Source organism: Melanerpes formicivorus, unplaced genomic scaffold (genome assembly GCF_026170545.1).
Source record: "Melanerpes formicivorus ecotype bairdi unplaced genomic scaffold, bMelFor1.0.p_v2 SCAF_17, whole genome shotgun sequence".
Taxonomy (NCBI): Eukaryota; Metazoa; Chordata; class Aves; order Piciformes; family Picidae; genus Melanerpes; species Melanerpes formicivorus.
The window spans coordinates 7,294,407-7,308,077 of NW_027142369.1; the positions used below are offsets into that span (position 1 = coordinate 7,294,407).

At 39.9% G+C, this 13,671-nt stretch overlaps 1 protein-coding gene across 1 annotated transcript in view; it reads right to left on the reverse strand.

Annotated features, from left to right (window-relative positions):
* Positions 1-12,263, reverse strand: part of LOC137446493 (uncharacterized) — a 39,051-nt gene extending 26,788 nt beyond the window's left edge. Inside the window, exons 1-5 of the mRNA XM_068149161.1 lie at positions 12,183-12,263; positions 9,919-10,590; positions 8,954-9,224; positions 7,857-8,004; positions 6,065-6,271 (exon numbers count right to left, since the gene is read on the reverse strand). Of these exons, the coding sequence (XP_068005262.1) occupies positions 6,065-6,271; positions 7,857-8,004; positions 8,954-9,224; positions 9,919-10,573 (1,281 nt within the window). The 5' untranslated portion in view covers positions 10,574-10,590; positions 12,183-12,263. The remainder of the gene's footprint in view (positions 1-6,064; positions 6,272-7,856; positions 8,005-8,953; positions 9,225-9,918; positions 10,591-12,182) is intronic.
* Between the last annotated feature and the right edge of the window lie 1,408 nt (positions 12,264-13,671).

The window sequence follows — 13,671 nt, forward strand, 5'->3', positions numbered from 1 at the left end:
AGTAGGAGTGTGCAGGCTCTAGTCCAGTATGAAGAAAGGGAAATGATTTTATTTCAGTTGAGGTATGATGTCTCCTTCAATGCAACTGCTCTGGGAAAATGCCAAAAGAATGGTTTCCCCTTCCCCTTCTCCCAACTGTGCAAGATACTGAAGTTATCACCTATGAGGAAATTTCAAACCTTGAAGTCATAACCCATGAGGAGGAATATCCTGGGAAGAACAAGCCTCCATCTGATATATGTCATCCACCTCTGAGTAAAACTAGGGAAAGGTCTATGTGCACCCTGTAGCCAGTTCTAGCGCACTTGCTCTATCATCTGATGACCCTTCCCCAGCAGAGAAAGGGTATTGGGTAAAAGAGAGAAGACTCAAGGGTTGAAATAAAAATGGATCTAATGAAACAGACAAATACCAATGCAAACATAAAGTATACAAATTATACCTGGGGCAAGAGGGGACAAATTCTCATCAAACTTCCCCCTTTATTCTGAGCATGATGTTTATGGTCTAGGGTACACCTGTGTGCCAGCTTGGGTAAGGGGCCCTGGCTGACTCCTAACTTCTAATAGCCTGCTGACTATGGCTGGTCTATAATAGAATTGTAGAATCATCAACCCTCTCTCATGAAACCAGGACAGGAAGGAGCACTTCTCCTTTTCAGAGCAGACCTTTAGAAGCATAAGGGCTCAGAAAATAGCCCTTCAGAGGCCAAAGGGTGTTTTCCAAGAAGAGTGAAAAATACACTTCCCCCCTTAGTACTGTATAAAAATCAAGCGATCGCACACACTTGTACTGTGAAGGCATAGATTTCTGGCCTGTTCTGGCCTCAAGTGTATGTAAACATAGCAACTGATAAAGATTTGTACTCCAACATATTTTTTTTTCTGTGTTTATTTAGTATTTCATTCCAATGGGTCTTCAATGCCTCTTTCATTTTCCTATTTTCCGCTCTGTAATAAACAACAGGAGATTTACTGTGTCTGTGGGATTTCACCACCCAGGCAGGGGCCTCAGTGTTCATGAGGCTTACTCTAATTACTCTGCTTTAACTGATATTTTGCCATCAGGAAAAACCAAACATGATCCTGAGTCATTCTGTAATGAAATTCTTTGTTCATGAGGCTTTTGAGATAGTGGAAAATGAACCTAAAAGATTAGGAAATATCCAACAAATCACAGTTTAGATCGTTACTTAGGTTTTTTTTTTGACCACAGAAATTTTATTTCTGCATTGGAATATCTACCCTGTAACTGGATGGCCAGATTCGTTAAGCAATACTCATAATTACTGGTGCTCTGAAAGTTTTATTAGCTAGTAATATCCCTGGTGAAAGGCAAACATGTGAAATGAATGGAAACTGATTTTCCTTAAATCCACGGTTTTAGGAGAGCTTGTTTTCTAAACTGTTAGTTTCTAAGTTTTTACTGTTGTCACAGAGGCTTTGCATGTGTTTCACATCAGTTCCAGTTCAGGCTGTTTCATTTTTAGAAATGTATAGACATTAATGATCCTTCTATTTCCTTGGTGCTGCTGAAATTCTTCACACAAACCCTTCCAAGATGTGGTTCAAAGGCTGAGCTAGAGAGTTGACTCATACTTGGCTTACATGTGATTTACTTTTATTCTGTAATAGTACAGGGAATGCAAGAGATAGGAACCTAGATGAGAAAGTGACAGCATCCAATTTTATTTTTCACTTTAATTTAAAATGCAGGTTTTTTTTTTAGTGTGGGGTTTTGGTGGTGTTTGTTTGTTTGGTTTAGTTTGGTTTGGTTTGGTTTTTGTTTGCTTGTGGGGTTTTTTTTTTAGTTTAGAATTGTTGGTGTAATCCAATTAATTTACAAGTTATGAGAGGGCTTTCACACAACTCATACACCACTTCCAACCCTTATGGAACTGCCAAACATCCTTACACTAAGCAGCCTGATAGATTGGAAATTATAATGTTCAAAATGGATTCTGCTTTCTCCCTTTCTCATCCATATGCACATGTGGACCTCAGCAGGGCTGTAGATGAGGGAACAGGGACATTCAGGGGACCATCATCTCAAACTTGATCTAATACCATCTGCTATTTTGGGGAGGGACCTGTTTCTTCATTGTGAACTGCTTCATCAGCTTGACCACTTTCTGAACAGCCACAGCACTTCTGCTATTGTGGGTTTTTTTAGGTCTAAAGGTGAATGTCCAGGGTTTCAAACTGTTCCTCACAGAACAGAATTATAGATAGTGCACAATTTTAGGCAGTTCATTCTTGAATGAGAGTTGAGCAAAGAATGGTGTAAAGGCACTGTGTGCAGTGAATGTCACAGACCCTTCAGAAGTTTGTATTCCTGAATTTGGTAGAGGCTGTGGATTTCAGTTTCTTTTTTCAGTGCCATATTGAAATGCTAAAACCAATCCCACTAGCAGTACAGTCAATATGTATCTACAGCTCCCACTGATTTCCACACAGCATGTAGGCATGCCAAATTTTGAGGCAGAAATGATTTACTTGCCTAAAGACAGATTTACAAATGAAGACTAACAATGGAAAGATTAACAGATCTAGTGATGGGTGCAATTTTAAAAGACTGTCAGATCTTTAAAGAAATATAGCTGGTAAGAAAATGCATTTAATTGTGCATATAATAGCTATTGACTAAGTCAGTAGTTTTCCCAAGGACTCATGAGAAATTCTTGGCTCCACAAAGGAGCTCCAGGTACTGTTAGGAACAACTCATGCCAGGTGGGGTCCCAGTCTCTGGTTCTCTGATCAAGGAAGCTGAGTGCATTGGCCTTCTTCACAGCCTTATGGAACTCTGTTAAACCATGTGTACCTGAGATTTCTTGCAAGGCAGTTGTAAAGTTGGTACTTTAGTATCATTAGTAAGGATGCCCCTTACTAAACTTGGTGGTACTGTAACCCCACAGAGAAGGGGACTTGAAGAGAAGAGAAAAAGACTCCAACCAAGCAAAATGTTGTAGTACATTTTTGATATACAATTCCAGGTTACCCGGGGACAAAACATGAGAGCCTTTTCTGACCCTTTCTCTTTGGTGGCTATTTATAGTTATTATTTCAATATGCATTTCAGAGAAATCAGGAGAGCTCACAGTAACTTTGAAATGCAATATATTACTTTCCAAATATGCCAGTTTTCTGCCCTATTGCCACTCATAAACTTTAATTTTGCTGCATGCTAGGTCAGACTAGAAATACAAAATATGACTACTGTTCTGATAACCTCCATCTCCACTGATGTCTGACTATAGGCAGTACCAGGTCAGGCTCCTGTGACTATGGCAACAACATTGCTGTCTCTGAGCATTTCAGTAATACCGCTTTTTCTCAGACAGGGCCTTGACATCAAAAGTATCAGAGATAGGTGATTAATCAAGGTATGGTGAGACCTGTCCAGTAAAATCTATGCAAAATGAAGGCAAAACTTTGTAAATTTAACACAGTCTAGTTTTAGTCATGGTACTTGTCAATCCTGTATGCTCAGTATTCCTATATTGTATGTTTCAGTTAACAAGGGTAGCTACCAAAGAACAAAATCCATATTCTTGCTTTTTTTAGCTAATTACCTTCTGGCACTGTGCTGGTGGAGGACAAAGCCCTCCCCTTGATAATACAGGGGCATATTATTTATATATTATTATTATTATTATTATTATTATTATTATTATTATTATTATTATTATTATTATTATTATTATTATTATATTTGCAGTCCATCCATGTGCTGCCTCCAAGTTTTCTTTCTCTTCGGTCAGTATAGCTTAAGAGTGAGGGGACTGGGATGTTGATGTGTGGCCAAAAGTTTCTTGCCCTCTTCAGGGAGATTTAACTCTTCCATCTCTCTCCTTTTCATGCTACCCCCCAAAGTGTGAAGGCACTGCGGGCTGCTCACGTGATATTGGCTGAGGGCGATATATTCTCTTCTTGGTAGAATTTCAGTTTCAGGCAGAGATGGTTAAGGGTATCTACAGGCAGACCACTGCATTGACTTTTACACAGACTTTTCAAACATCTCTATAAATTTTTCACTTTTTCTGTTAAATCACTGTGATTTTGCTATACTCCCCCTAGCTCCACTATGGAGATAAAATCCCTGAACAAGTCAGCTCAACACTCCTGCTCCCTTCCAACTCTTTAAGACCCTTTCCAAAACCCATGTAAATCTTCAACAAAGTCTTTGATTTTAACTGCTTATTTGAGAAATCATTGGCCTGCATTCTAGATTTTATTTTCAAGCAGTTGTCCTTATTTACAGTTGTAGGGAAGTTATAAAAGCATAGCTTGGAACTGTCCTCTTGGCTGAAATTATTTTTCCATCCTCAAATAACTGCTTTTAACCCACAGGGCACCAACAGGATTTTCACTATGTCCCATAAGAAAATGCCACAGTTCTGACAAGAAGAAGAATTTTTACAAATGTTTCTACTACATATGTCATATTTACAGCTAAACAAAAAGAATAGATTTGTTCCACATTTTCATTTTGCAGAATTGGGCAGAGATGGAGGAAAGAAATTAAGTAATCTGAACAATTTCCTATTCGTTCTTTACCTTCCCTCTAACTTGTCCCAAATAGTGCAGTTAACTTCTCACCTAAACCTCACCACTCCCAAAGCAGTGGAGCAATGACTGTGCAAGCTGTATTAGTAGCTGTGGATAAAGAGACCTGTAGTTTATGCAGAGCTGAAATCCTTGGCTCAGCTCCAGCAACAGAATTTTACCCCTTTAAGCACTGCTGAATCAATTAATTTTATTTTTCCGAGAGAGAAAAATCAGTTAGATTGACTAAGATTTTCCACAGAGCACTTTGAAAGCATTGCTGATTTTTTTTATTTCAAACCTGGAGACAAAGAGATGATTATTGAGAATATATTTTGCATTAAGCAAGTCTGTAGGTCTGTGTGAATAGGTTGTGTGGGGGCTGTTTTCTTTCACCCATAGGTCTGGGAAAAGGTCTGTACTTGCCCACATGAAAGCCCTCTGACTGCAAATATGCATACTATGGTTTTCTCTCATCCATATGGCCTCTCAGGACTTTGCAAACCAAACCACCATGGCAGAAGCATTTATTGTTTCTGATGTAGTCTAGCCAGAAGCCAAAACCCTCCAGCAGTGGCAAGGACCCTCAGGCCCTCTCAGGTAAAGTTTTAATTCCAGCCCCTCCACAGGAGAAAAGCAGAGTTGAGATTGGAAATGCTGGGAGGAGGCATTGTCAATTAGCTCAGGCTGCATTTGTGAAGTGAGTGGAGGCCCAAGTTCCTGATGCTGAGATGATGCTGAACGGATCCTAATAGCAGCTCCTGACAGTTCTTTAATGCCATCAAAGTGTTTTACCCATCCATTAAATGTTATTGCCTTTAGTGAATTTTAATGCTACCACTGACTGCATATCTGATTATTGAGTATCTATGCAGAAGTGCTAGCAGCAAGGGGCTGTAGAGCTGCGGCTGCCCTGTGCCAGGCATGTTCCAGCTGGCTCCAACAAACCCACCACAGGACAAAGCTGAGCCCCTCAGCCAAGATGATGATACCTCTGGGAAAACATAAATGGGAAAAAACACTGTGCTGGAGCTGTGAGAGGGCGTGGTAAAAAATACGAGAGAAGCAGCTCTGCAGATGCATGGGTCTGTGATGAAGGTGGGGAGAAGATGCTCCAGGTGCCAGACAAGAGATTCCCTTGCAGCCCTTGAAGAAGACCATGGTGAGACAAATTGTCCCTGGAGGTGCTGGAGGCCTCATCCCTGGAGACATTCAAGGCCAAGCTTGATGGGGTCCTGAGCAACCTGATCTAACTGGGGACACCACTACTTACTGCAGGGGAGTGGACTAGATGACCTTTAAAAGTCCCTTTCAACCCAATGCATCCTAAGATTCTATGATTTTGTAAACATGGCCCAATCATGCTTGTTACCAACTCTGTTTGTAAGTGAAGAAAAACTTCATGTAATATTTAGTTATTGGTTAATTAGGAATGAATTCTAGTCTGGTTTTGCAAAGAAGTCTCTGGGATGTGCACAAGCTCTCTTCGCTGCATTTGAGAGTACAAGTGCTCTGGCCTAGTCTTCCTTGTCAGCTGGGTTCACAATTTTTCCCATGAAGAGGATGCTACGGGTGGTTTTGTCAGTAATCATCAACAGGAAGGGCCTGTTGAATCTGATGTGAGGAGGAGGAGGAAACATTGCAGACACTGGCACTACTTCTATCACGGTCACTGCAGCAGCCTCTGTGCCGTTCTCACTAACATCTACCACAGCCTTGTGAAGTGCCTGCAAGGGAAGAAAGAAATTAAAATCTATGTACAGAAGAGTGGGAAGCAGCAGGGGACAGATTTGTTTGCTTTAACACTGTGAGAAGATAGCTTTACAAAGAAAACACAGAATTAATGTAGAACTGGTGTCAAAAAGATACTTAGAGCCAGCCTTTCCAAGATAATCAAAGTTTTCTCTGAGTTCAGGGAGTTTTTTCCACCACTCTGGCAGAGTTAAGATTGGCTGCTTGCAGAGACTGAGCAGCCCAGGGAACATTTATTGTTCTGTTTGTTCTCAGAGTAACAACATTTTAAGACAGAAGAAGAAAAAAATAATTTTGCATTAATTTCATTGTATGCAAAAAAACCCAATAAATCTTTCTGCAAAGACAGACGAGCTTTATAGGATGTCTTTCTGCAACACAGCCCACTGATATGACTTGCCTTTACAGATTTTTCTATGGTAGGTATAGCAAATTAATATTTCTGAATTCATGTGATCTTATTTCATTGTCTTCAGTCAGTCTTTCATTTTTTCTTCATTGTCCATAGTGCCTCTGAAATTTCTTCTCAGGAGTTCCTGCTACCCTTCATCTATTCAATTGTTATATGTAATCCAGGTGTTTACACATGTATTATTCAGTGTGAGGAACCACAAAATCATTAAATAATACAGTTTGAAGGACCTCTAGAGAGGTCCTATTGTGATCAACCACTCTGCACTGTGTCAGCTCTGAGACCACATAAGGTTTCTCAGGATCTCATCCAGTCAGGGTTTCAGGAATATTCCTAGCCTCTCTAAGTAAGCCATCCTAATTTTTGATCACCTTCATGGTGATATTTTTTGCATAATATCTGATGAGAATTTCCCATTTTCTCTCTTGTGTTCATTATCTATTGTCCTGTCAGTGTTCACTCACGAGAAGGGTCTGGGTCCATCTCCTATGAGCCCTTGCAATAAGTATCTGTAGGCTGCATTAAGAAAGTCCCTTCACCTTCCATTCTGCTAGCTGAACAGCTCCAAGCGTTTCAGGTTCTCATTACATCCCATCCTCCAGCCACACAACCATCTTGCTTACCTTCCACTGAGCTCACTCTGCTCCAGTATGTCCACACATCCCTTCCACTAGAGAGTCCCAAACGGGTTACAGAGTGCTCCAGAAGTGATCTCACAAGTACAGAATAGAGATGAAGGATCACTTCCCTCATGATACTGGGCATATATTCTCTGGGATATCACTTTACTTATCTGTGTGCCACTTTCTCGTTTATGAAATGAGGCTATCCCTGCCTCACAAGTCTGCTATTTGCGTAACTTCTGAGGTGGTCAGTAATCAGTAGTATGCACATAGGAGAAGAATGGCTATTCCCAAGCTCATACTATGACTCTTATCATTCATTATTATTTCACATCATCTTTTTGTGAAATTATTCCTCTTATCTTTTCCAGTTCTGTTTTCTCCTTGAGAGACAATTTAAATGAAACTGTAGGAACAGTGAGTTGTGATTCCCCAGACATGGCATCAGCCTATTTGCAGATATAAAACTCGCATGTAAATGAGGCAGACCAATCTCTTGGTTGCCATCTTCATTTGCGTACTTACTCTGGAAACCTTCAGATGAATATTTTCTGACACTCCAGAGAGATCAGCCCGGTTACTGAACACCTCTGTCACACCCATTTTCTCAAACATGCTCTTAACATCATAGGAGCCAGAGATGGAGAATTTTGGAAGGTCCAGGTAGATTTTTCTTTTGAAAAATAAAATAAAATAGTAAGTTTATTATTGCAAGATCCCTCAATGCAATAGCTCTTGCAGGTATACAGCCATCCCAAACAGCTGTGGATCTAAGGCTTGGCTTTTTAAATCTGATGTTAGAGAAGCACAGACTCATAAAATGGTCATCTAGTCCAACTGCCCTGCAGTAAGCAGAGACATCTCTAACCAGATCAGGCTGATCAGAGCTCCATCAAGCCTGACCTTGACTGTTTCAAGAGGTGAGGCATCTCTCACCTTTCTAGGTATCCTGTCCCAGTGGTTTGTTCACCAACCTCATTGTAATAAAATTCTCCTTTTTTATCTAGTCTAAATCTACCTTCTTTTAGTTTAAAGCCATTATGCCTTGTTCTGGGGCAACATGTTCTGCGGCAACATGTTCTGCTAGAGATTATTCCTATCTTTCCCATAAGCCCACTTTAAATATTGAAAGGGTACAACAAAGTCACCCTGGAGCTTTCTCTTCTTCCCCCACTCTTTTGAGCCTGTCTTCACAGGAGAGGTGTTCCATCTCTCTCTGATCATTTTTTGTGACCCTTTCCAGACCTGCTCCAACAAGTCCACCAGCCAGTCTGGTCAGTGGTGAAGGGACACAGAGCTAATTTATGAAAGTGAGTGTCTGGAAAGCATCATACAGATGGGAGAAAGGTAAATTATATTTTATTTTATTCTTCTTACTCAAAGCGGATTCCTGAGGGCAATGTAGCCATATGCAGGATTTTCATAGCTGGTAGCACTCCCACTTGCTGTGACTCAGGGAGTTGAGTAGAGGGTTTCCCTTAGGTATGAAAGTGCCTGAGACTTTACCTTATGTAATGAAACAATGCAATGCTTATTCCTCAGAGCTGTGCTTAGCAATTCATTGTGGCATCCTGAGCTTTACTTTCCTGGATGACTAAACAAAGCAGCAGTTAAAAGATTACCTCTTTCTAAGTGACTGTGTCCAGTTAGACACTGTTTCTTTTACCAGAGCATCCTCCACCTGCTTCATCGCCCCTTCATCAGGCAGAACAAACAATGCAGCAGCATTTCCTTTGTACGGGATTTCCACTACCCAGCAAGACAACTTCTCATCCCTATGGACATTGAAGACTTTGTTCTGATGCATCATTTTGACCTTAACAGAATTCTTGTCATCCAACAAGAAGTCATCATCTCTGGTGGACAATTTGTTGAAAGGTGTTTCCCAGTACCCTTTTGACGAAAGAATGAGTATAGAACTGAATAAGCTGACAAAAAAGACGTGTCACATTAGTTGATGTTTCAAATACTTGATTGGAACTGTAAATGCAGCAACAAGCCTGTCTCAGTTTAAGGATGCTTCTTCTGTCTCTATGGGAAGAAGCTTTAGATCATTTCAATGGCTGTAATAAAGATCACACAAGAGAAAAATAAGCTAAGGGTTGCCATGTTAAAAACTTGAGCTTTTGCCTGATAATACAAAATGGTAAAACTTCCACAGACTCCCATTATACAAGCTCCAGGCTTATATTCATGTAAGGAATATATCATAAAAATGTTATCCATGTTTTACCATATCCTGCACAGCCAAACTTCTGTGCCATTGAACAACAATCAGAAGTTCTCATGTTCACCCTTTCTGAATGTTTCAAGATCTGAACCCGGTTTAAAATTGTTATGACATTAATCAGTACTTTATTGGTTCTTTCTATTTTCCTTTCTTCTTTCTTTTTTTTTTTTTTTTGTATAAAAAATTATTCTTTAGGCCTAGCTTTCAAGTATTGTCATAGGTCATTTAAAAGTAGAAAGACGTATTTTAAATTAGATGATAGCATAGGTTCACAATGTAAAAAAAGTTATATTTCTTACATCTGGATAACCCTTGCAGAATGTATGTGTGTATCTGCTACCCATGTTTGTCACTCACCTTTAAAGAAAATGTAGTTAACCAGAACCATCTTGGAGTCCTCATCAAGACTCTTGAGTAAATCAACAATTTTCCCATGGGTTTTTGTTTCTATGTACTTATTGATTTCCTTTGTGGCCTCTGGAAGATTTTGGAAGTTACTAGAGATAGCTTCTGAATAATAAAAATTTGTGACACCATCCAAAAAATTCTGGAGCAATTTCAGTCGGTCATCTATGAACAGAGCATTGCCCAGGCTCAACTGGACTTCTCGCTGAGGGTTGTTCAGCAACTGAAGAATGCGCTGAAATCCCTGATGGATCTCCTGCTCCTCCACCTCTGTAAGGTTGAAGACGAGGCCTTTGTGCAGCTGACTGAGAGTGTTTGATCTGGCCCCCAGGGAGAGCATTGCAAAGGCAGTGGAGATGCTCAAAGGAGAGAAGAAAATATTCTTGTTGCCTGCCTCCTCTCTGACCTGCCTGTAAAACCTAAATGCAAAGTCAGCATTGCTGCCAATTATCTTGACATGAGCCAAGTTTTCACCTTCATCCTTAAAATGGTCTTCCAGAGAATGGAGCTTTTTTTGTTGCTGCTGTTCCTCATTGAGGTTGGACTTATGTTGACCCTGGACTTGAAGTCCAAGAAACAACAGACACAAACACAATGCAGATTTCATTTTTGTTCTCAATAGTTCTGTGAAGAAAGAATAGAGCAACTTTTAGACCCAGAGAATTTTATCTTTCCTATGTAAAAGTAGTATTTGTATTCTATTTCAGACATCAGTCTTTAGAATTACTGCTCTATTTAGAAATACTCTTCTTCCTGGTCTCCTGGGTAGTCAATTTCTAGTTGATTCCCTCAGTTATTGACCAATGAGCAAAGAAAGAAAGATATTAATGTGGCATCACCAGGGAAGATCCATGTTGTATAGGCTTTTGTGAGATACTATGCCTGAAAAAGTTCTTCCCTCTGACTAGCATGGCCTCATTGCACTCCATAGTGCCTTTGGATCCATGGCTGATCTCATCTATTTGCCCCCACATATTTTGGAAGTACTTTGGTAGAGGGCCCAATTTCTGCTGATATATTTCTGTAATACCAATGGTTTTGTTATGACTTGGATTTTCAAGAGACAATGTCAGTTAGAGGTGTGGATAAAACCCATTTAAATATTCAATCTCTTAAACTGTTGTAGCAGCTGTGAACTCAAGAACTCTATTTCTTTAAAACATTGCTGTACATGATTCAGCAAATTGAGGATAAATCAAGAAAGTTTATTGACTCTATCTATTGCACATAAATTATCCATAAGTTTGCAAAGCCCAAGACACAATAGCTTAGGAAAAGCTGTAGTGGAATCTTCCTGGCTGTGTATACATAATTTCATGACCTCTCTTCTTCAACTGACATAAGAAAATGTCATATAGCTCCACAGTCTCTCATCTGTGTTTTTCAGAGAAAGAATAGTGGAATACACTGGAGAAGAATATTCCTCACAGTATGCCTCACCTAAGTTATCTTAAATGACAGAAACTCCAAAACATAAAGCAGGCAGTTGCCTGCAGGAAAATAGAGACTATCTGGCATGGGTTTCTGCCTCAGGCTGTGTGTCTAATGCCAGGTTTAGTTTTTCCTTCAGAATTTTCAGGGGATGTTGTTAATTCTGGGTTCCCCTTTTACTGGCTGTCCTGTATGAAACACTAGAGATACAAGCTGAGACACCAGAGATATGTGTTGATTAGAGGAGCTGTGCTCAGCATGTCTAAAATGTGGCTAAAAACATCAATGCTGAAAAAAAAACCCAAAAGAGGCATTTTAAGTGGAGGTAATTCATTTTGGTCTTGTAAGAACTCTTTTCATAATTCACCAAATCTGCTTTTGAGAGAGAGTAATTTCTCTTCCAGGCCACTTAGCTGCAAGTAGCCTAGTCTTTAAGCATACTGGAGGTACAGGGATGTTACTCTCATTAGCCCTACGTCAGCCTGGAGTAGCCCAAACACTGAAAATACATTGACTCCTCTGGGAGCAGATACAAGGTTTTGTTCTTCATCTTGGTATTTACTAATGAGTATTCATCTTGAACCTTGTCTCCCAGTCATCCTGCCACTATAGCTAGGAGGTAGATCACTGATTGATTGCTGCTTCCAACATTTAAACAAAGGCTAAAATAATTTCCAATTACTTTACAAAATAGATTAATCCCAGAATTAAATCTGTGATAAATGGCAGATAGCACAGTTAACATGAAATGAAAGACTTCTAAGAAAGTATAATACAGTACTCACAGTGCCAGTCCTGTCCTTCACAGTGCTTCTTTCCCCTCCTTCATTTTGTTGGGTAGTATTAAAGTAATGCCCATCGGTAAATATTAAACAGAGCAAATAAGATTTATTTGCAAAGCAAAGACTGTGTAAGCCCTTATTTTCTGGAAATGAAACATTGTAGGTTTCTCTTCCCATCATATAGACAGAATGATGCCAGCAGCTAGGGCTCTGAAAGGAGAGAAAAAAACAGGGACCTTGCTGCTTTTGGGCTCGGACTAAATTGTGCACATAGGAGCTTTGCAAGGTAGCCTGGCATGACCCTGGTAAATGAGCTTTGGAAACCAGAATATTAGAACAACTTGAAACCTGTGATAGCACCAAAGCAATATCTGTTTATAAAAACAATGCTCTGTCCCACTGTCCTGCATGGGATATCCTGATGCAAGGATGCCAGTTAACTAAATACCCAAGGCAGCACCAAGTTTTGAGCAATGTTTAGCATGGCAAAATGTCATCTGGAGAGAATAGATCTTCTTAACACCTTGCTACACGCACACAGGCTAGGCAGGATTTACATACATACTATATGTGACTTACACTGGGATTCCTCTCAGAGAAAGAGCTGAGAGAAATAAGGCAGATTTAGCTATCTATAAGATTGTTTAAGAATGACATACACAGAATTCATCCTCATTAGCAGTGACTAATTATTTCTATTGAATGTACAAAATTTCACCCCAGGTAAATCTACAATTTAGCTATGCATATGAATTTACCTAACATGGTTATTGCTATATGACTACTACCTCTTAAAAGACAGAGGCAGAGTTCAGAACATATTTCCACCGAGAAGGTTTTTTTTTCTCATGATATGTGCAAGTACTCAAAAAGATTATTGCAGTATTATGTAAAATGACCAAGGTTCAGCAGAAGCAAGAATGCTGTTGCTTAACTCTAACAAAGGCAAGCTATTTTTCTCAAGTCTAGGCCTGCCTTCATAGATAGTATGAATTTTTTAACGCAGCCCTAATGCTTGGCTAACCATCTGAAGGATGCCACTGTTTTCAGGGAGGAACCGTTGGGAACAGCAGAGCCTCTGCAGTGATTCCTCTGTTTTCTCCCAGGTCATGCAGCAATATTCAGTACGTCAGGGAAAGACTGAAAATTTGCTGCTGTCCCTGCTCATCATGCTCAAGGCACCAGCTTCTTTGAGCCTGGTCCAAGCCTTTTCCTAGGCAAGCTTAAGAAGTCTTAGGATTGCATCAGACCCACAAATGAATTTTTGTCCACAAATCTCAAATCGTTCAGGTTCTCAGCAATTCAAGGTAGATCATCATGGTTAATGAGTGCATTAGTCACACCTAACCCTTTGAAAATTTCCCTTAGGTCATTTCCACCAGAAACAGAGACTCTTGGAAAACACAAATCTCTCCTGTTGGATACAACGGAAAATAAGAGTGAATTAGCACACATGGGTATCACTGGCATAGCTGCCAGATGGCAATGTCTA